The sequence below is a fragment of the Phyllostomus hastatus genome, unplaced genomic scaffold, assembly GCF_019186645.2.
Source record: "Phyllostomus hastatus isolate PE091 unplaced genomic scaffold, TTU_PhHast_1.1 phas_contig_36, whole genome shotgun sequence".
NCBI lineage: Eukaryota > Metazoa > Chordata > Mammalia > Chiroptera > Phyllostomidae > Phyllostomus > Phyllostomus hastatus.
Genome location: NW_025333862.1, coordinates 2,460,741 through 2,480,337, shown reverse-complemented (window position 1 = coordinate 2,480,337; position 19,597 = coordinate 2,460,741). Strand labels below are relative to the sequence as shown.

General features: G+C 50.9%; 2 protein-coding genes across 4 annotated transcripts; one reads left to right on the top strand and one right to left on the bottom strand.

Annotated features, from left to right (window-relative positions):
* IGSF8 (immunoglobulin superfamily member 8) lies at nucleotides 1-7,174 on the top strand. Of its 2 annotated transcripts, none has more exons than XM_045841571.1 (7): nucleotides 1-248; nucleotides 3,341-3,718; nucleotides 4,412-4,873; nucleotides 5,230-5,637; nucleotides 5,836-6,249; nucleotides 6,599-6,731; nucleotides 6,922-7,174. In XM_045841571.1, the coding sequence occupies exons 1-6, from the start codon at nucleotides 194-196 to the stop codon at nucleotides 6,712-6,714; spliced, it is 1,833 nt and encodes a 610-aa protein (XP_045697527.1). In that variant the 5' UTR covers nucleotides 1-193; the 3' UTR covers nucleotides 6,715-6,731; nucleotides 6,922-7,174. The 2 variants fall into 2 exon arrangements, with proteins under 2 accessions (XP_045697527.1, XP_045697526.1); XM_045841570.1 differs by having other exon boundaries at nucleotides 5,230-5,646.
* A 637-nt stretch (nucleotides 7,175-7,811) lies between these two features.
* Nucleotides 7,812-17,630, bottom strand: KCNJ9 (potassium inwardly rectifying channel subfamily J member 9). Of its 2 annotated transcripts, none has more exons than XM_045841340.1 (3): nucleotides 17,486-17,630; nucleotides 14,055-15,019; nucleotides 7,812-11,433 (listed from the first exon to the last, which is right to left on the bottom strand). In XM_045841340.1, the coding sequence occupies exons 2-3, from the start codon at nucleotides 14,902-14,904 to the stop codon at nucleotides 11,102-11,104; spliced, it is 1,182 nt and encodes a 393-aa protein (XP_045697296.1). In that variant the 5' UTR covers nucleotides 14,905-15,019; nucleotides 17,486-17,630; the 3' UTR covers nucleotides 7,812-11,101. The 2 variants fall into 2 exon arrangements, with proteins under 2 accessions (XP_045697296.1, XP_045697297.1); XM_045841341.1 differs by having other exon boundaries at nucleotides 14,055-15,010.
* Nucleotides 17,631-19,597: the final 1,967 nt, after the last annotated feature.

Genomic DNA, 19,597 nt, shown 5'->3' with positions numbered 1-19,597 from the left:
AGTGGGAGGAGGGAAGAGGAAGAAGCGGGGAAGGAGGGGACTTGGCAGCTCCCTCTCCGCCGAGCACCTCTCCGAGCACCCCACACTTCGCGGTTCCGCTCTGCGCCCCCTACCTGGGCATGCGCCCCCCGGAGCCGCTGGTCACCCAGAGCTCGCGCTACCCCCGGAGTCTCCCCAGAGCCAGCTGCGCAGGATGGGCGGCCTCAGACCCACGCCGCCGCTGCCGCTGCTGCTGCTGCTAATGTTGGGTAAGCCCAATCCCTGTCTTTGGCCCCCACCCCGCTCCGCTCCGCAGGTGCCTGCCACCTGGAGCCCAGCCCAGCCAGCCTTCCCAGCATTTCGGAGCCCCTCTCATCCCACTTTTCGTCAGAGGCGCCGTGAGACCACCCGGGCAGTCTAGGGTGGGGTGAAGGATCCCTAGCGGTAGGCCCCAGACTGGAGCGCAATGAGGACCCACTGAGGTGCTGCCTCAGGGACCGCCAGGTCTCAGGAGGCCAGGTCCTGTTTCTCAGTCGGCATGCTCAGATCCTGGGTTCGCTGTTCCCAAATGTTCTCTGCCTCACTTTCTGCTTCAGGCCCAGCCTGCGTGGGCAGTGCCTGCCGGTCTTCATAATTGTCCCAAGTTGGCTGCAGGCCCAGGGGCCGGTTCTGCCCACGATCTTTGAAGTAAGTCTCCCCTAATTGCCTCCAACTCCAAGTGCACACACACTTTATCCTCTGAGGTTGCACAATTCATCGTTTGAGGTTGGGCGCAGTTCCTTCTCTCACCCCCATCTCCGACGCGGCCAGGGTCCCTCTTTGCCCCACTTCCCCACACCCAGATGGCGCTTGGTTCTCTAGTCTCCCACTGCTGGGTCACACTCAGTCCTAGCTTTCCTGCCTGGGGAGAAACCAGGCTCTATGGAGACTGATGCTGGGATCTCCAAGCACCCTGTTTCTGTCGTGGTAGGTATTCATGGTGGGGTGTTCTGGGCCACTGCTGCATGGATGCAGCATGGATGCATAAGGGCAGTGACGTTGGAATTGTTTTTGGCATGAACTGAAGGGTTCCCTGAAGATGATCTGGAGAGGAGTATGGCATCAAAACAGTGAGACTGCCTGTACAGAGATGTTTGGGAGACTGAAGCCCTTGACATAAGAGCACGGTGTGGGGTGGGGTGGGGGGGGTAAGATGAGGGTATAGCCTTGCTGCCAGGATTCAGAGCTGCCATAGTCCAGGCACAGACTAACTTAGCCCCAGCTCCCTTTTCTGAACCAGAGCTCCACAGAGGGATCAAGCAGTCTCCCTATGCTACATAGTTCTCTGGGCCCTGTGGGAGTAGAATGAGCCCTTTCCTTGGGGCCCTGGGTGGGAGGCAGGAGGATGTCAGCGAGCCCTGTTGCCTAGCACTTAGCCCATTTTCCCCAGTGGGTAGTGTAGAGTAGTGAGGAGCCTAGGGGAGGTGGGGAAGTATGAAGCACAGAGATGAAACAGCCTGCCTGCACTTACAGTCATTTTGAAGATGTGAAAAATGGAGTAACATGACCAGAGAACACATCTAGTGAGTGCTGGGTCTATGATTTGAACCCATATCTATCTCACTGCAAAGCAAATCTCTTTGCTCTCCCTTCCCTCACTACTAATACAAGGATGGGACCTCACTGGTGAGAGTTGCCTGCCAAGCTGGTTTCCTAAGGTGAGGTGGGGGGGTCATTAGGGGGTGCGGGGGTGACTTTCCCATGGGGATCTCCAAACAGTTGTGAAGCCAGGAAGGTGGGAGGAGGCCCTTCTGAGCAGACTGTGCCTGGAGGCCTGGGGAAGTAGAGACCAGGGAAGGTGTCAGCTCACCCACCTTTGTCAGCACTCTGATTATAAAGTGACCTCAGGCAGGGTCCTTCTGAGTCACACTGTCAGAGGAGAACCTGTTAGCTCTCCTTAGTGTGGAAATTGAGGCCTGGGAGGTTAAGGGACAGAAGTCCAGGCCATATAGCTGGGGATGGAAATGGGGCTGAGTCCCAGTCTGCATTCTAACTGGGCTACCACAAGTTCTCCAGTGTCTCAGCCATAGGAAGAAGGGCAAGGAGCCTACTCAGGTAGGAGAATCAAGGGGGAGTACTTTTGGAGGAGCTGGAGGACAATGTTTGACCACAGACTCAGTGTTTCCATTTTCCTTCAGCCACTGTGGACAGGCCTCGGGGATGCCCCTGGGAGTGACATTCTGGTTGGTGAGGTTTTCCCCTTAGGCCTTGCTTGCCTTGGAGTTCCCCATCTTCCTCTGCAGGGATGTGTGGAAGCTCTTCAAGGGCAGTTGGATCTTCTGCCTCACCTTTCTCATCTGTAAAATGAAGGCAGGGGTCTGCCCTAACTCTCCTTACATCCTGAGGTTCCATGATCTTATCTAGTGGAGTAGAATGGAAGGAGAAAGCTGAGCCCTCCAAGCCCCCAGGAATATCAGCTAGGGCAGTGTGGGGCCTGGGTTGGGGGTAGGATGAAGAAGAGTTATGAGAAAGGTGGGAAGGGGCATCTGGGGATTTCCTGTCTCCCTATGGAAAGGGAACCATATATAAAAAAATGCATGTCATATGCAAATTAAGGCTTTTGTTAGGGAGTTAGGGGTGGGGGACATTATGCCTCAGCTGGGCCAGTCTGGAAGATTGGCAGGCACTTGGTGGGGTAGGGAGGGATATTCTGTCCCCAGAGGCCAGGGCAGAGGCTGACTTTTGCCCATAAGGCTCAGCTGTCGCCAAAGCCCTGTGGAGTTGAAGCAGTGAGCTCATGGCACAGCTGGAGTGGGGGAGGGTATTGTATGGTGAGAAATGACTGGGTCTGTGCCCTGTCCAGCTTGGGCAACTGCTCCATTGTCTGGAGTCCCCTGGCCCAGGTGACACAGCTGAGCCAACCAGCCCTTTTGAACAAGAATTTTGCCAGCTCCTTTCAAACAAAGGAGAAGGATACATGGTCTCAGAATCTCTTAGCTAGAAGACCCTGCTGTCCAGGCCAGAGCAGGAACCACAGACATGAGACTAGGGGTTTGGGGGAGGGAATTATGTACAGCTGGAATCAGGAAATGGTTAAAAAAGAAAGCAGATGTTCTCCTTTCTGCCCATAGGCACTCCACTTCCGGTCTGCCAGAAATGGGATATTTCTGGGTTCTGAGGCAAACCTGGCTCTATATCAGCTCCTGAGTTCCAGGTGTCTAACCTCCCAGCATTTTTTCCCTATTTTCAGAACATGGCCCAAGTGGCTTACCAACTTCCCCAGGTTTCCTTCCCTTTTAAGGGGAAGGGTCAAGAATCGTGCTGGTAATGGGAGGGCAATGGGGATCCAGGCACTCCCAACTTTTCTTCTTCTTGTCTACAGGAGTTCGGTGCTGTGCCCGGGAGGTACTGGTCCCTGAGGGGCCACTTTACCGTGTGGCTGGCACAGCCATCTCTATCTCCTGCAATGTTACTGGCTACGAGGGTCCTGCCCAGCAGGACTTTGAGTGGTTCCTGTACAGGCCTGAGGCCCCAGAGGCTGCACTCGGCATTGTTAGTACCAGGGATACCCAATTCTCCTATGCTGTCTTTGGGCCCCGTGTGGCAGCTGGTGAGGTGCAGGTGCAGCGTCTGCGTGGTGATGCTGTGATGCTCAAGATCGCCCGCCTGCAGGCCCAGGACGCTGGCGTTTATGAGTGCTACACACCCTCCACTGATGCCCGCTACCTGGGCAGCTACAGCAGCAAGGTGGAACTGAGAGGTACTGGGCCCCAGGAAGGGGTGGGGCCAGCTCCCCGAAAAGGGCAGAAAGTCAGGTCTTGCAGGACCTATCTAACAGTTAGGCTTTGCAGATGAGGAACCTGAGATCCAAAGATGTTAAGTGACTTGCACAAAGTCACCCAACAAAGTTTAGTGGCTTGTCTGGGACTTTCACTCCTTCTAGTCCTATACTCTTCTTATGTCATTGAATTACTTCCTGGGAAAGGGGAAGCGTCCTTAAACTGTCTGATCCCTTCTTCATTCCCTGACAGAATCAATGGTGAATCAACTCCATTACTGGAGATTCTAGGATCCAGGTCTGGGTGAGGAGAGGAGAAAGCAGAGGTTGGGTAGGAGGAGTGAGACCATGTGACAGTCTTGTTCTCTTAAGTTTCTTTGTCTTCTGAGAAGGAAGACAGAGCCACTTTTCTGATTCTTTCAAACAGGGGTCAGTGCCAAACATAAGGGTGAGTAGGCAATGGGCTGGTTCTGATATTCAGCAAGTATTTACTGAATGCTTGTTTTGTACTCAGCACTGTGCTTGGCACCACTGGGTTACAGAAAAAAATAACATACCATAAAATCTTCGCCCTATAGGAACTCACAGTCTATTCAGGGAAGTAGATTGTATATAGGAAACAATAATGAGGGCTGTCTGCTCCCAGCCCTTCTTCACCCCAGTCGTTCTCTTCAGTTCTTCCAGATGTACTGCAGGTATCTGCAACCTCTCCAGGGCCCCGAGGCCGCCAGGCCCAGACTTCTCCCCCTCGCCTGATGGTGAATGAGGGGCAGGAGCTGGCACTGGGCTGCCTGGCTCGGACAAGCACACAGAAGCACACACATCTGGCTGTGTCCTTTGGACGAGCTGTTCCTGAGGCACCTGTGGGACAAGTGACTCTACAGGAAGTGGCGGGACTCCGGCCTGACCTGGCTGTGGAGGCTGGTGCTTCCTATGCTGAGCGGCTAGCTGCAGGGGAGCTACGACTTGGCAAGGAAGGGGCTGAGAGGTACCGCATGGTGGTGGGGGGCGTCCAGGCGGAGGATGCTGGAACCTACCACTGTACTGCTGCTGAATGGATTCAGGATCCTGATGGCACCTGGTCCCAAATAGCGGAGAAGAGGGCTGTCCTGGCCCATGTGGACGTGCAGACCCTGTGTGAGTGCAGGTGCAGGGAGCCAATATCTCAGAGGGCACCATGGACACAGATGATCATTGACTAGATGGTCATTGTCTGACTAGGGAGCTCACCTTCCTGAGAGTAAGCAGTCCTGTGAGCATCACTGCTCTCTGTACCCATGAGGGGTTTTCTCTGCTTAGAGTTGGCTGTGGAGATAGGAGGGCCATAATGGAAGGTGTGAGTCAGGCCTCTGGGTAAGGGAGAAGGTCATACCCTGTGAGGGTCAGATGATTGGCCTTGAAATTACTGCCATCAAAGGAACTACAGATGGGGAGTCAGGCACTCTGTGCTTCCTCCTGCCTTCGTGACACTCCTTTCCCTTCCTACATTTCAGCCAGCCAGCTAGCAGTGGCAGTGGGACCTGGTGAACGTCGGATTGGCCCAGGGGAACCCTTGGAACTGCTGTGCAATGTGTCAGGGACACTGCCCCCACCAGGCCATCATGCTGCGTACTCTGTGGGCTGGGAGATGGCACCTGCAGGGGCACCTGGGCCTGGCCGCCTGGTAGCCCAGTTGGACACAGAGGGTGTGGGCAGCCTGGGCCCTGGCTACGAGGGCCGACACATTGCCATGGAGAAGGTGGCATCCAGAACCTACCGGCTACGGCTGGAGGCTGCCCAGCCTGGTGACACGGGCACATACCGCTGCCTTGCCAAGGCTTATGTCCGAGGGTCTGGGGCCCGGCTTCGTGAAGCAGCCAGTGCCCGCTCCCGGCCCCTCCCCGTGCATGTGCGGGAGGAAGGTAAGAGAGGTGGGTTAGGCTTGTAGAACTCTTTTGTCATTATGCCTCTCTCTCTACATCAGTTGCCTTCATGCTTTAGTCTCACATTCCTAAGGGGACACCTTGAGTTTCCTGGGGTATTGCTTGGACAGTGGTCCTGACCAGATGCTCCCTACCCCTGACCCTTTGTCCTCTGATCCCATGGCCTTTGTTGTACAGGTGTGGTGCTGGAGGCTCTGGCGTGGCTGGCAGGAGGCACAATATACCGTGGGGAGACCGCCTCCCTGCTCTGCAACATTTCTGTGCAGGGTGGCCCCCCAGGGCTACGGCTGGCCACCAACTGGTGGGTAGAGCGACCTGAGGATGGGGAGCTGAGCTCCTCCTCTGCCCAGCTCGTCGGTGGCATGGATCAGGATGGTGTGGCAAAACTGGGGGTCAGGCCGGGAGGAGGCCCTGTCAGCGTGGAGTTGGTGGGGCCCCGAAGCCATCGGCTGAGACTACACAACTTGGGGCCCAAGGACGAAGGTGTATACCACTGTGCCCCCAGTGCCTGGGTACAGCACACTGACTACAGCTGGTACCAGGTGGGCAGTGCCCGTTCAGGGCCTGTCACAGTCTACCCCTACATGCATGGTGAGTGACCCCCACTCTCCCCTCCTCACTCACCACCTTCCTCTAGTACCACACTCTTGTTCTCCCATTCTAATCCTTCTTCTACTGTCTCCTGTTTCTCTCCACATCTTTTCACATGAAGTGTCTTATAAATACAGCTCTCAGCCCCCCAGTTCCCATCTTCTCCAGGGTCCTTGGTGGAGGTTTACTTGAATGCAGAGAGGGCAGGGAGTGGGCTGGGAGGGCTGTCTGTGACTGAGAAGGAGGTGGGCACAGACAATTTGATAGAGAAGGTGGTGGGACTTCAGTGGAACAGTATGTGAAGGGCAATGGCACCCAAGGCTGACCACAGCCATTCTCTCTCACCCAGCCCTGGACACTCTGTTCGTGCCCCTGCTGGTGGGTGCAGGGGTTGCCCTAGTCACAGGTGCCACCATCCTTAGCACCATCACTTGCTGCTTCATGAAGAGGCTGCGAAAACAGTGATCCCTTCCCCACTCCAGGTAAGAGAAAAGAACCCCTAGCCTTGCCTTTCTCAAGACCTGAGATGAGCTGCTTACTCCCTGGCCCCACCTAGAGGAGGAGCCAAGTCATAGTTCTCTGCAAGACCCTATTCACCGGGTGAGAGCTGAGAGGGAGCCCTACCCGGGCCTCTCCTTAGCCCACTCCATGCTTGCTTTCCATTTCTCACAGGTGTTGACTATCTTCCAGACCAGCTCCAAGCCCAACTCTGGTTGTGTGGATACCCTCTCCCTCTGTCTGCCCTTCCTTTAATTTATTTGATCTATCCCCACATAGCAGGGGGGTATGGCCTCCATTCCTCACTCTTTCCTTCCTGACTCCTTCCTCTGGCTTTATGATCTCCATCTCATACCCAGCCTGTAGGGAGGCCTTCCGTCTCCTAGAATTAGTTTTTCTAAAATGTGAATAAACTTGTTTTATAAAACCCAGGGTGGCTGTGATTTCCCTGCCATCAGGCTGTATGAGGCTTGGGGGTATGGTAGGGAGTTTTGCGGGTGGGGGGGGGGGTTGATAACCCACTCTGGATGACCCAGGCCTCTCTTCCCACCACAAACACCATCTGGCCTCTGTGGGCTGTACCACACACCCAGGAAGGGACACCTGGGTCCCATCTGCTGTCTTACCTGTCAGTTCCAAGCCAATTCTTGTTGGAACTCCTGTTCAGGAGGGGTGCCCTCTTCCAGCTGCTCCCAGGTTGCAGGGCACAGGCTTTCTGGGGCCAGTGCCCATTCTGAGTTCCTGGCACCACTCTGCCTTCTCGTTCTGCTGGGCCTGTTGGTCTTGGACATGACTCCTCCCACTGGCCCTGGAGCCTCAGCCTTTTTCCTCCCCATCTTCATTATTTTGTCTGACAGCAGCACAATAGAAACCCCAGAACACAGCCCTGTCTGGGTGGTGGGTACAAGAGCAGTCAAGGGGGGCCTGTGTGTCGAGAGTCCCTGCATACGCCTGCCCCCATTGGTACCATCCAGGCCTTACCTCACCCCTCTGCCTAAGGGTTCTTTAATCTTAGAATTTTTATTCCACTGTACCTTAAAAGGTACCCAGGCTACCTCATTCAATTCAGTTATTTAAACATTTATTGAGCATTACTAGTTTGCTAAGTGTTATTTTTACAGATCAGGAAACTGAGTCCCATAGAAGTGATGTGATTTACCCAGAGTAATAGAGCTAATTAGTGGTGGTGTCTGGACTAGAATCTAGGTCTAATGACTCCTTGCACTGTACCCAGTGGTGCCCTGAGAGGCAAGGGAAGGTATGGTGAGGTCTCAGCAACTTCCATCCAGCCTCAGTGTCTCTTCCCATCCAATTGCACTGGAGTGTGTAGTGCGTGTGTATGTGTATAAATATATATATATATATAGACAGCTTACTCTCTCCTGTTGAGACTCCAGCCTTTTCACTGAGTTAAATGAGTCCCCATCCTGCATCCCAACGTTTGTTCTTCAGGTGACACCAGGTTTCTGGGATGTCATCTTTGATAATGACTCACGTGACCCTGTGACTTGAGACAAAGATGTCCTCTGAGTGAACCCAAACTGACATGGGCTCCCCCTGGAATCCCCATTTCTCCTTTCAGGAGGTACAGGTCCCACTGGACCTCAGCTTCCCAACCTTGAATGGAGCAGAGTAGGGTGTTTTCTCTCAAGGGGCCCAGATTTTTATTAAAGAACAGGAGCGGGGTATAGCCAGTGTCAGAGGGTATGCCTGCTTGGGCACACACTTTTCTCCCAGGAGGCCAGCCTCAGGTCCCCTTTAACTCTGCTTCTTCTTGCCATTGCTCTCCAATCACCATCCTGGGTGGCTGTCTTTGGTGACTGGGATGACACAAGAAGGGGGTGGATGTGGGATGGGAATAGCATCTGCAGGGGCTTCTGTCCTAGCTGGGCAGACCATAGGCTACAGATACAGCCAGATGTTGGATTCCTCATCTCCCTCACATTCTCTAGCATATTTGATCCTGCCTCTGAAGTGCTACAAGGGTGCCTCCAGTATGTTCATTGTAGCATCTTTGCTGCAGATATCTTTGCTGCAAGCATTTTTGCCCCAAACTTTTTCACTGCATAATAACTGACCATAAGACAGTTTTGCTGTGGGAGAGATAAATAACTGACTGAGTTTTTTGGGAGGTGGGGGGTATTGTGTTTGTTTGGTTTCATTTCTCCATTGACAAATCAGTCACCTTCAGTGGATTTAATGTATTTAATCTAGTTGTCATTTTGATTTCATTTCTCCATTCATAAAAGTTCTTGCAGTACTCCCATTTTTACATTATATATAAATCTTAGTCTTCATTATGTGGCATACAGTGGCAAGTAGATGTGGTGCTGGTCTTAAAATAGTTAGCATTTCTTCCAGATGATGAAGATTTGCCCCAAGAGTTGGTTATGAAAGACATTACACTGGGGGAAGAGAGGCTGAGGTCTCTCTTTGAAGGTGCAGAGTTAAATCCACATTTCCCATAGAACTAAGATAAGTACTTACGTGCAACCACAAAGTAAAATCAGTGACTTGTGCAGTACTGCCATGAGTCTACACACTTTTAAAATGTGTTTGAATACTCTGTATTTCACAATAAAGCCTTTAATTTTTATGTCCTTTTAAATGTCCTTCCTTTTGATGGCGAAATTGCCTTATAGCCAATTAATTATGTGGTAAAAATGCTTGCAGCAAGGATGATACTGTGAAAGTAACTACCTACACAGGATTCTTTCTTTTGCCATTTCCTGCTGCAGATCCCCACCACCTCCCCAGGAATCCCCTCAAGGCCTCCTGACTGCCTCCTCCTATCTGAACTTCCCCAAAACTATCTCCAGTTGTCACTGTCCTATTTCCACCGATGGTTGAGTTCCTGGGCCCAGAGTTAAACTCTTCAGCCTGGCTTTCAGGGTCTCTTTTCATCACGCATAAGACTCCACCCTTTATATTTCAGTCTACATCCCAAGATTCCTCAGCTTCTCCTCAGCTACTCCTCAGCTTGTAAGCTCCATCTCCTGATATGACCTCCAGGTTTTCTATTACAGCAGAGGTTCTCCTCTCTGTAATCCCCATTCCAGCAGTGTCAGCATGACCTGGGAATTCATTAGAAATGCAAATATTTGGTCTCTACCTCAGACCTATTGGGTCAGAAACTCTGGGAGTGAAGCCAGAGTCTATTTCTACAAGCCCTTCAGGTGACTCTGATATACTACTACTCTCAAGTGTTATAGCTGCTGGTTTAGCTCATTCTCTGTGCCTTGCTCAATCCCTAGCTTCTGATTACCAAACCTTTCTACCCCTGCTCAAAGAGACTGCTCAGGTTCTCAGTTTGAAACAGTTGCCATAGGCATATTTCTATTTTTCCCATGTACACGTATTTCGAATAGGAAATGGGTCACTGACTGTTCATCTCCTATGTGCCTGGTTCAGTGTACTATACTCAATGAACACCCAATGAACGATATGAACAATCCCCTCTCATTGTACCCCAAGTCTAATTCTGCTTTCCCAAGGGCCCCTGTGTCCCAGCTCTAGTGACCTCACATTCCATCTCCCTGGCCTTCTTCCTCCTCAGAACCCCTCCCCTCCTGCATCTGCAGAGGTACATAAGAAATCTTACTACACTCTCAGAAGAGAGGTCTCCTTCACCAAAGCCCCAGGTCTGGCAGCTCCCCACTTCCTGTTTCCCTATGCAGTAGATGAGGTCATTTACATCCTCCTGAGCTATCCCTACAACCTTTCATCTGCTTGCCCAGACTGTCAGAATGGTGAGAGTGGAGCAGGGAAGGCACCTCCTTATCTCTGCCCACCTCCATCCAGCTTTCTCTCTGGGTCAGCTAGGGCTACTGTGTGAGACAGGTGTGCCATACAGAGGGAGGTTGGCTGAGAAGGTGAGTGGGGATTAGAATCCAGCTCATGCTCTGCTCCCCAAGCCACTCCCCCCCTGGTTTGGGGTGGTGTCAGTCTGGAGGAAAAGGGTACCTTTTTAGAATTTGCACAAAGATGCTCTATGGGTTAGCAGCAGCCCTGAGTGCACCACCTGTCTGTTGGTCCACTTACCTACCAGCTGTCTCTCTTATCTGCTTCCATCTACCCATCCACTCTACATAAGTCCACCCTTCTGTCTATCCATCTACCCATGAACGGATGTGGTCAAACACAGACAAGCTGGTAAGTTCATTTATCCCCACCCTCCATTCTCCTGAAATCAGGATCCCTCCCTTCCACATTGGATCCTGGACTTGAGATTCCAAGGGGACTCTCCAGCCTTAGCACATTCCCAGGGACCTCACCTACCTCCTTCTCCACCTCCAATATCCAGCTCCATAGGTACCTGTGTCTGGTCCTGCCAGAGGAGTCTGGAAGAAACTGGTCACACCTTAGACTCACTCTCTGGGGGTGGCAGGCAGCCATTCTGCTCCTTGTCAGCCCCAGCCTCTCCCCCTGCCCCTTCCCCTGCCCCCTCCTCCTCCACCTTCTCATCCAGCTGGCTGGGAATAGACCAGTAGAGATGGGCATCAAGGCGGGCTGCTGCCTCAGCCAGCTCACGGGCGCTGCATGAGGGTGTGGGCACCTCAAAAGTCTGGTGGAAGCTGGCATAGTCCACCTCGTAGAAGCCGTCCTCCAGAGTCAGCACTGATGTGAAGCGGTGGCCCCACAGCACCTCATCCACCAGGTAGGAGCTCCGAGCTTGGCATGTCATTCCTGGGGGAAGGGGCAAGGGTCAGGTGGATCCTAGCATTAGGCTTCCCTCTCTTGCCTCTCACTCCGCCACCCTATTCCCAGCACTCTTCCTTATAGTCCTTCCCAAGTGTCCCACCCCCTTTTGGTCCAGCCCACTTTCTTTCCCTTTCCAACTCTTGTACATGCTCAGGTCTCAGCTCTCATCTCTTCTCCATTTGTCCAACTGTTTTTCATCACCAACCTGCTCTCTCCCTTCCTCTCCACTGGAGTTGCCAAGCAGAGAAGCTTAACCTTAATATTTAACTTGAGGACTACCTAATCCAACTTCCCTCTTCATACAGCCCTCCCCCCACCCCACTGTAGCATTCCCAATTGTGGGCATCTGGTTTGTACTTGATTAGCTCCCAGAATTGAGAGCTCACCACCTCACAAGGTGCCCACTCCTTTGCATGATGGCTCTAATAGTTGAGCTGTTCTTTACACAGAGCTAAAATTTGCCTCCCGGGATCTCCACCTTTATGTGTCATTCCCCTGCCATATGACACCCCTTCAAGTATCTGAAAACAGGAGTCTGAAGTTTCAACATGTCTTCTCTTCTTCAGGCTGAACATCCCTGTCACCTTCCACCATTCCTCATGGGACCTGGCTTTGCAAAATTCTACTTTCTTCACTGTTAACCAGAATGGCCAAAGAGAATCCTTTAAAAACTTTGTGAAAAGCATTCCAATCGAGGCCTGATCCTTGCATAAGTGAGGGCATACCACCTCTCTTTTCTGGCCATGATGCTTTAGCAAATAGAGCCTAAGATTACATTACAGAAACATTTTGGAAGCTGTATCCTATAGCTATGACATTAAGCTTGTGGCCAACTAAAACCCCCAGTTCTTTTTCACCAGAGCTCTTCCATGCTGTGCTTACATAAGTGATTTTTTTAAAGCCTAAATGTAGACTTTTATATTTACTCCTTTTAAATGTCATCTTGTTGGATTTTGGCTCATTATACTTGCTTTTCAAAAGCGTTTTGGATCCTGATTCTCACACCCAAAATAATACCATCCCTTCCAGCTTTGCCACTCTAGAAAAATCAGACAAGCTCTCCACCCCACCCTCCTTGCCCTGGACCTGTGTCCTGTCCTCCCTGTTGGGTGGGCACACCCCTATGGCAAGTGGTTCTTCTCCTACCCCCGGAGTCTCTCCCAGCCACCTCAGTCCATGTTCACCTCAGAACAAGGGGGAACAGAAGAGTGAACATCAGCTAACCAGAGACTGGCTCTCACCATGGCAAGCCCCACACTGAGGCATCTTGGGACTACTGGCTGTATCCTTCCAGCCTTTGATAAAGGCTGGAATAAAAAGAATCCAGTTGGGGAGGAGGAGAAGAGGCAGAAGTGACCCTGGGGAAAGAGGGGCTGAGAAGAAGAGAGGGAGGGGCTGGGTACAAAGGGAGAAGAGGGCTGCACAGGGACCTCTTTATAAGGAGACAGGTTTCTTCAGTTAAGGGCAAAACAGTGAGAGCTGGAGGGATAGAGAGAAAAGGGAGTGGGGTGAGTGGGGAAGGAAAAAGCTAGGGGGAACCTGGGGATGGTTAAGAAGGGAAAGGTAACATTGAGGCAGAGGGTGGTGTGTAGAGGATCAGCTTGAAGGCCCAGGAAGAGGTTTGAGGGGGAGGCTTGTGAGAGAAGCCAGCCGAGTGCAAAAGCTCTAACAGCAAAGTAGCAGGACCTATGTGGGCCCTTGGTTGTCTACCTGCAGTTTTGTAATCCTCTCCCCATTCCTAGATCTCGAGTCCTGAAGGACCTCATTAGCTTCCCTGGCACTGGCCTTTTCCTACCTGCTTCCAAGCCCTTCACCGTGTATGCCAGAGTTGGAGATACTGACATCACAGGTGCATTGCCAGTTGCTTCTAAGAAGTGGCTAGGAATGCTGAGAGCATCCCTTTCTTTTGTCAGTAGAAGTTGAGAATCCTTTGATGGATGGGGAAACTGAGACAGAAGTCAGAGCAGGTATCAACCTCTCATTAAAGTCCAGCCTAGGAATCACTCAGGTCATGGAAAACCCTCATCACCAAATACCAGGGACCTAGAATTCTCAGAATAACAAAAAAAGGAACCTAACCCCCACTTCCAGCACAGTACCTCTAAACATTAAAGCCAGACTACCTGTGTCCTCTCCAGGCATGACCACTTACTAGTCTATGGCTGTGGACACCTTACTCAACCTTTCATTGGGGCACTCTCCTCTGAAAAACGAGCACAATAACAAGAAGTTACTTTTGAGGGGTTCTCGTTAAGATTAAATAAACTCAGAGATATAAGGTGCTTTTGAGATGTGAAAGAGAAGTGCTGGGTAAGTGAGTGGTAGCTATTATTAGTCCTCTTCTTTATTCCCAAGGACACAGACCTCTCAGCCCAGGGCCCCAAGCCAAGGCCACTTTGGGGAGTCTCTCCTAGCTTTCTCCGGCCTCTCTATGAGGCAACTCTGCTCACATGTCCACCCAACAAGGTCTGCTATCTCACCTCATTCTCTTACCCCCCACCAATCTTTTGGTCTAAACTCTCCCCTGTCCCTGGCCCCTCCCATTGCCCCTGCCCCCCTCAGTCCCACCCAGGCCTGCCACCCGGCTCTCCTCCTTCTTCCCGCACCCGTGGCTTCCACCATGCCCTCGAGGATGACCACAATCTCGAAGTCGTCTCTCTCTAGAGCACGGCGCGATGCCTCCCAGAAGGGGCTGGCAGAGTCGATCTCGTGGCTGATGACCAGCGGTGAGACGAGGAAGAGGCGGTCATCTCCTGTGTCGAAGCCCACGCTGAGGTCGGTCTGGTGCAGAGGGATGAACTCGCCCTCCAGCGTCTGGCGTGAGCGGATGAGCTTGGCACGAATGGAAGCCTCCACAATGTGCGAGGAGCGCAGGTCGCCCACGCGGAACATGAGGCAGAGGCGGCCGTCTCGCAGCGACACCACAGCGTGCGAGGAAAAGACGAGCGTGGCAGCTCGCTTGTTGGGCTGCGAGATCTTGACGAACATGCAGCCCACCATGAAGGCGTTCACCATAGAGCCCAGGATGGCCTGCAGCAGCAGCAGCACAATGCCCTCCGGGCACTGGTCTGTGATGACGCGGTGCCCGTAGCCGATGGTGGTCTCCGTCTCGATGGAGAAGAGGAAAGCAGCCACAAAACTGTTGAGGTTGTTGACGCACGGTGTCCAGGCCGCATCCTCCAGATGCTCCAGGTCGCCACGGCCGTAGGCAATGAGCCACCAGATGGCGCCGAAGAAAAGCCAGGTGAGCGCGTAGGCCAGCACAAAGAAGAGCAGGCTGAGGCGCCACTGCAGGTCTACCAGAGTGGTGAACAGGTCTGTCAGGTAACGGTAGGTCTCACGCACATTGCCCTGTTGCACGTTGCACCGCCCGTCCTTCTCCACGTAGCGCTGGCGGCCACGGCGACGGGGCGGCTCCTCAGGGCCCTGATCGAAGGCTGCATTCTCCTGAGCCATGGCTGCGGCGGAGGGTGGGGTCACCGTCAGGGTTGGAGTCAGCGCCCCCAAGTGCTCTTGGGTCCGCACCGCCGCCTCCTGCCTGCCCTCGGTGGTGTTGCGGCTCCTGCAGAGACTTAAAAATCGACCCAATGAACTGACCCATGGGAGAGGCACAGACAACCAGGCCAGCACTGAGGGGCTGGGTGGCCCTGAAAAAGGCCCTTCACGTGTCTTTGCCTCAGTGCCTGCATCAGTAGAATGAGAATAATACATACAACCCTCACTGCTCCCCCACCTCACAAGTCATGAGAATCAAATGGGAAAACGTATCTGAATTGGATAGCACTGCTCAAATTTGACAATTATTTTCAGGGGAGGTGGTACCAGAGACCTTGGCCTTACCACCTCTAACTAGGGTGTGCTGGACTCTACTGGCATCCCAGGACAAAAGGCCCAGGCATGGTGGCAATTTCCTGAAATCATTAGACTGTAGGCTCAGAGGCAGGCAGTTACTATACCTCTACTGCAGCGATTTTCAATCTTTTCCATCTCATTGCATACATAAACTAATTATTAAAATTCTGCAGCACACCAAAAATATGCATTTTTGCTGATCTTACAAAAAAGGTATAATTTTTGACTCATTCACACCAGATGGCTACTGTTGTGTTGGCTGTTGTCACTTTTTTATTTGACAGGCTAAGGGAAAAGAGGTCAGTGCCCCTGACTAAATAGTCAGGTGTTGCGTATTTTAAAAATTCATAGGACACACTGGCTGAAAATGACTGCTCTGCTCCCCTTCACTCCCAGCTATTGTCAGGGCAGCCCCTTAATCTGTGTTCTCCACAATTCAACTTGTGTTCTGAAACTCACGTCAAGACTGACACACAGAAAGTCCCAGATCCTGCCTCCATGGACCTCGCTTACTCTATCCCCACCCATATCTTCCTCCTCTCAACAAGCTTACAAAGGACAAATGGAAGTGGTGGAGAGGAAGCAAAAAATCTCCAGTGAGCAAGAGCTGAAAATTCCCACACTAGGAAAGTCCCACTGGAAACCCTCCCTGAGCACTAACCATGCTCATTGCTGCTGTAGAATCACCCAGTTTCCCTTGGGTTCTTTCCACAGTGGAGACAGCATGAAAATGGGCTAGAGGGCTGGAGGATAAGCCATCAGTCTAGATGCCCAGGGTAAAGGAAGCACAAAGTTCATCGGGAGTTAGGCTTGTATCTCTCTGCTATCCTATTTTTCATGAGATGTAATAAATCAGGTCCAGTGAAGCACTAAGCACCCACATTTACCTCCCCCTTCCCTGCAGTTCTTTCTCCCCAATATCCTATCTCCCACTGACTATCCTAACATCCCCACTCCCAAATACCCCAAAACTCACATTCCAAGAGAAACCCACCTGATTTTGCCTCAAATTCTTGCTCTGGAAGGAGCTCTCTGAGCTACAATATGCCTTGAGAGAGATCCAGGGCCCTTACCCAAGCACCCAGGGGTCCCTTGGAGATGTGGATCAGAAAAGGAAAGGTTTAGAATAAGGATTCAAGACTTTTCAACCTTTCTTTCTTCCTTGGAATCATCCTCCACAAACTCCATTTCAAGGAAACCTGAGCTGTCTAGAGTGGGGTTTGGAGGGGAAGAGTGTGACATGAGGATCACAGATAGCCTGGATGTTTGACCAGGTCCTGAGGATATGTAATCCCAAACAGAGCACTTCAGATTTAAGGTCTGGAGTGAGATACTCTGCAGTTAGACCTTTGGAGGTAGTGTGTGTGTGTGTGTGTGTGTGTGCATGCGTGTGTGCGAGTGTGCACACACATTGGGACAGGAGGAGAAACCAATGCAAGGTGTCTTAGAGTTTAGGGGCATCCCCAAATTTATTTTCCAGGAGGCGTCAGGGGACATAGGGTCTAGGAACCCCAATGCAATTGCAGATTAGGGCCTTCCCCTGCCCCAACAGTGGGCTTCCCTTTCCTGTCCTGCAGCCCAGAATGTCCTCAAGAAGTGTGTCCGAGCCCTGGCTGGCTTACAGACCTCCAAGCCATGCAAGAAAGTACATCAGTTTCACTTATCCTAGCTTCAGGTGGACTTCCAGATGTTATCTCAAGGTATTAGGTAATGTGACCCCCAATTGGCCAGCTGAGACAGACATCTTCCCCAGGGGTGGGGAATGAACCCAGAGTCTGATCACCACCAGAACTCTCTTGCTCTCCACTGTCCCAGGGATCTAGGTGAACCTTACTTTGACTGTGCCTTCCTCAGTGGTGGCTGCATTTTTCTCAGGAAAGGTGTGGAATTGTTGCTACCTCTATTCCAGGATCAAAGACTAATTTTCTGCACCTTGCCTCCAAAGAGTCTTGTTCCTTCAACCTATTCCTTGTTATTTTTTGTGCATACTGTGACTCCTTTCCAAAAGACCCCAGTGCCACATTTTCTTAGATCTCCTTTTCTCTGCCTAAGAAGTGCTTGCCAACAAGGTAGCTCATTTTTTTGGAAAGGGATCTGGTGAAAACTCCCTTAACCCAGCTCTTCCCAAACCCCACTTGCCTCAGAAATAGGGGCCCAAACCCAAGTCCCCCACAACTCAACTCACAGTGTGTGGAGAGGAGAGCAGCCGGCAGCAGCAAAGACCCCTGGGCAGAAGCATCCATGCCTCTGACACTGTCCCCACACCCCAGTCCCCTTGGAGGGTGAGAACTGCAGACGCTGCTGTTGCTCCTAAATGTAGCGGCAGCTCTGACTAGGACTTGCTATCTGTGTCATCCCCACTTCCCAGGCTCCCCTGCTCCTCTCCTGTTTCCATAGCAACCAGTCTAGCGACAGTTCTAGAGCATCCCCCTCCTGTCCCCAGTTCTGGGTACCACTAGAGGCTGATCCACATGCCATAGTTATTTTTAGCAAAGTCCCTCCTCTTGGACAACTCAGAGCTTATCTCCTCATCCCCTCAGGAAAGAGAAAGAAAGGAAGAATAAAGCTGGCATGGTTGCCTTTTCCTAGGAAGCTCCTTGCTCTGGGAAAACACAAGCCCTGATGTATTTGGGAATAAAGTGTTCAGTTTCTTGGGGACTCAAAGGACCACCTGGGAGCTAGCAGCTTATCACTTCCAAGAGGGGTCTCTGGGCGAGGGTGCTGGCCAGGCCTACTTTTGCAGTCTTCATTTTTGGAGATGCCACCCTGATCCAGAAGGAGATAGAGGGAAAAGAGACCTACCCAAAGAAGGGAAGCATGGTAAAGTGTTCTAATATTTACTACTAATTAGTGATATGACCCATAGGAATCACTTCACTTCCCTTAGCCACAGTGTTTCCATCTATCACATGTGCAAATATCCCCTTTCCACCTACTTCACAGGTGTGCAGATCAAATGAGGTAATATATAAATATAAGGTCTTTGAAGTTAATTTTGTTGATAGCAAAACTCTAGAAACAGTCCAAATGCCCAACAGAGAGAAAAGGTTAGGTTTGAGCTTACTAACTATTCATTCAGCAAATGAATGACTACCAACTGGGTGACTTTGAGCAAGTCCAAGTGTCAAGCAATGTGCTAGGTAGGGAGCGGTGACAGAAATGAATAAGTGTCTGCCCAAGAGAGCTCATGGTCCAAGTGGGGAGAAAGGCACCTAAACCCATAATACTAACACTACTGCTAATTTTTTGTTGAGCATCAGCTTGCAGTAAACACATACTTCATTTAAAAACCCTGTGAGATACCCAATGAGATAGGTATTATATTCTTCATTTACAGATGAGAAAACTAAAACTGAGAAAGGTTGAATGATTTACCAAATGTCATAGAGTATGGATAATGGCAGAGATAATAGTCAAACTCACACATCTGTGTCACCCCCTATGCTATTTTCACAAAGTTACACGGCCTCAATAATGTAATATCTGTGGCGTACCAATATAATCAGTTACTATGGTCATATACATAAATGTGCATGTAGGTACAGTTATGTGAAAAAAAAAGCATATTCCATTTAAAAAAGATTTTATTTATCTATTTCCAGACAGATGAGAAGGGAAGGAGAAAGAGAGGGAGAGAAACATCAGTGTGTGGTTGCCTTGCACGGCCCTCACTGGGGACCTGGCCCACAACCCAGGGATGTGCCCTAACCAGGAACCAAACTGGCAACTATTGGGTTTGCAGGCTGGTGCTCAATCCACTGAGCCACACCAGCCAGGGCAAAAAAAAAGCATGAAGTATTCTTATAAATTGATCATAACTGTATTGTAATAACTATAGGAACACTGAAGGGGAAAATTTTGGAGAAATGTAAATATTTCAATGTCCATTTTCTCCAGGGAAATAATGAAGAGCAGAGAGTGGTATACAAACATCAGATGTTGTTATTATCATTATTATTATTGATCTGTTTTACTCCAGATTTCTTAAAGTTGGAATAAGAAGATATGATTTAGAAGAACAGGAAGAGATAGAAATGGACACCGGAGGTTTAAAAGTTCCTGAAATGAACTGGCAAGATGGAAATATGGTACTGAATAATATAATTTCTGGAGGCAGTGACTGGGGTTCAAATCCCAATTCTGTCTACTACCAACAGGGTGACTTTGAGCAAGCTACTTAATCTCTCTAAGCAGTTTCTTCACCTAAGAAATGAAAATAACCATATTACCCATCTCCTGGGGTTGTCATGAGGATTACCGTATTTGACCGTGTATAATGCAAACTTTTTGCCCAAAT

Excerpts from the sequence above, each read along its gene's own strand:
- IGSF8 (XM_045841570.1), top strand. The coding sequence starts at position 194 with ATGGGCGGCCTCAGACCCACGCCGCCGCTGCCGCTGCTGCTGCTGCTA. Across the intron at positions 4,874-5,229 it reads TGTGGACGTGCAGACCCTGT|CCAGCCAGCTAGCAGTGGCA; the intron begins GTGAGTGCAGGT and ends CCTACATTTCAG. Across the intron at positions 5,647-5,835 it reads GCGGGAGGAAGGTAAGAGAG|GTGTGGTGCTGGAGGCTCTG; the intron begins GTGGGTTAGGCT and ends TTTGTTGTACAG.
- KCNJ9 (XM_045841340.1), bottom strand. The coding sequence starts at position 14,904 with ATGGCTCAGGAGAATGCAGCCTTCGATCAGGGCCCTGAGGAGCCGCCC. Across the intron at positions 11,434-14,054 it reads GGGCATGGTGGAAGCCACGG|GAATGACATGCCAAGCTCGG; the intron begins GTGCGGGAAGAA and ends CCCTTCCCCCAG.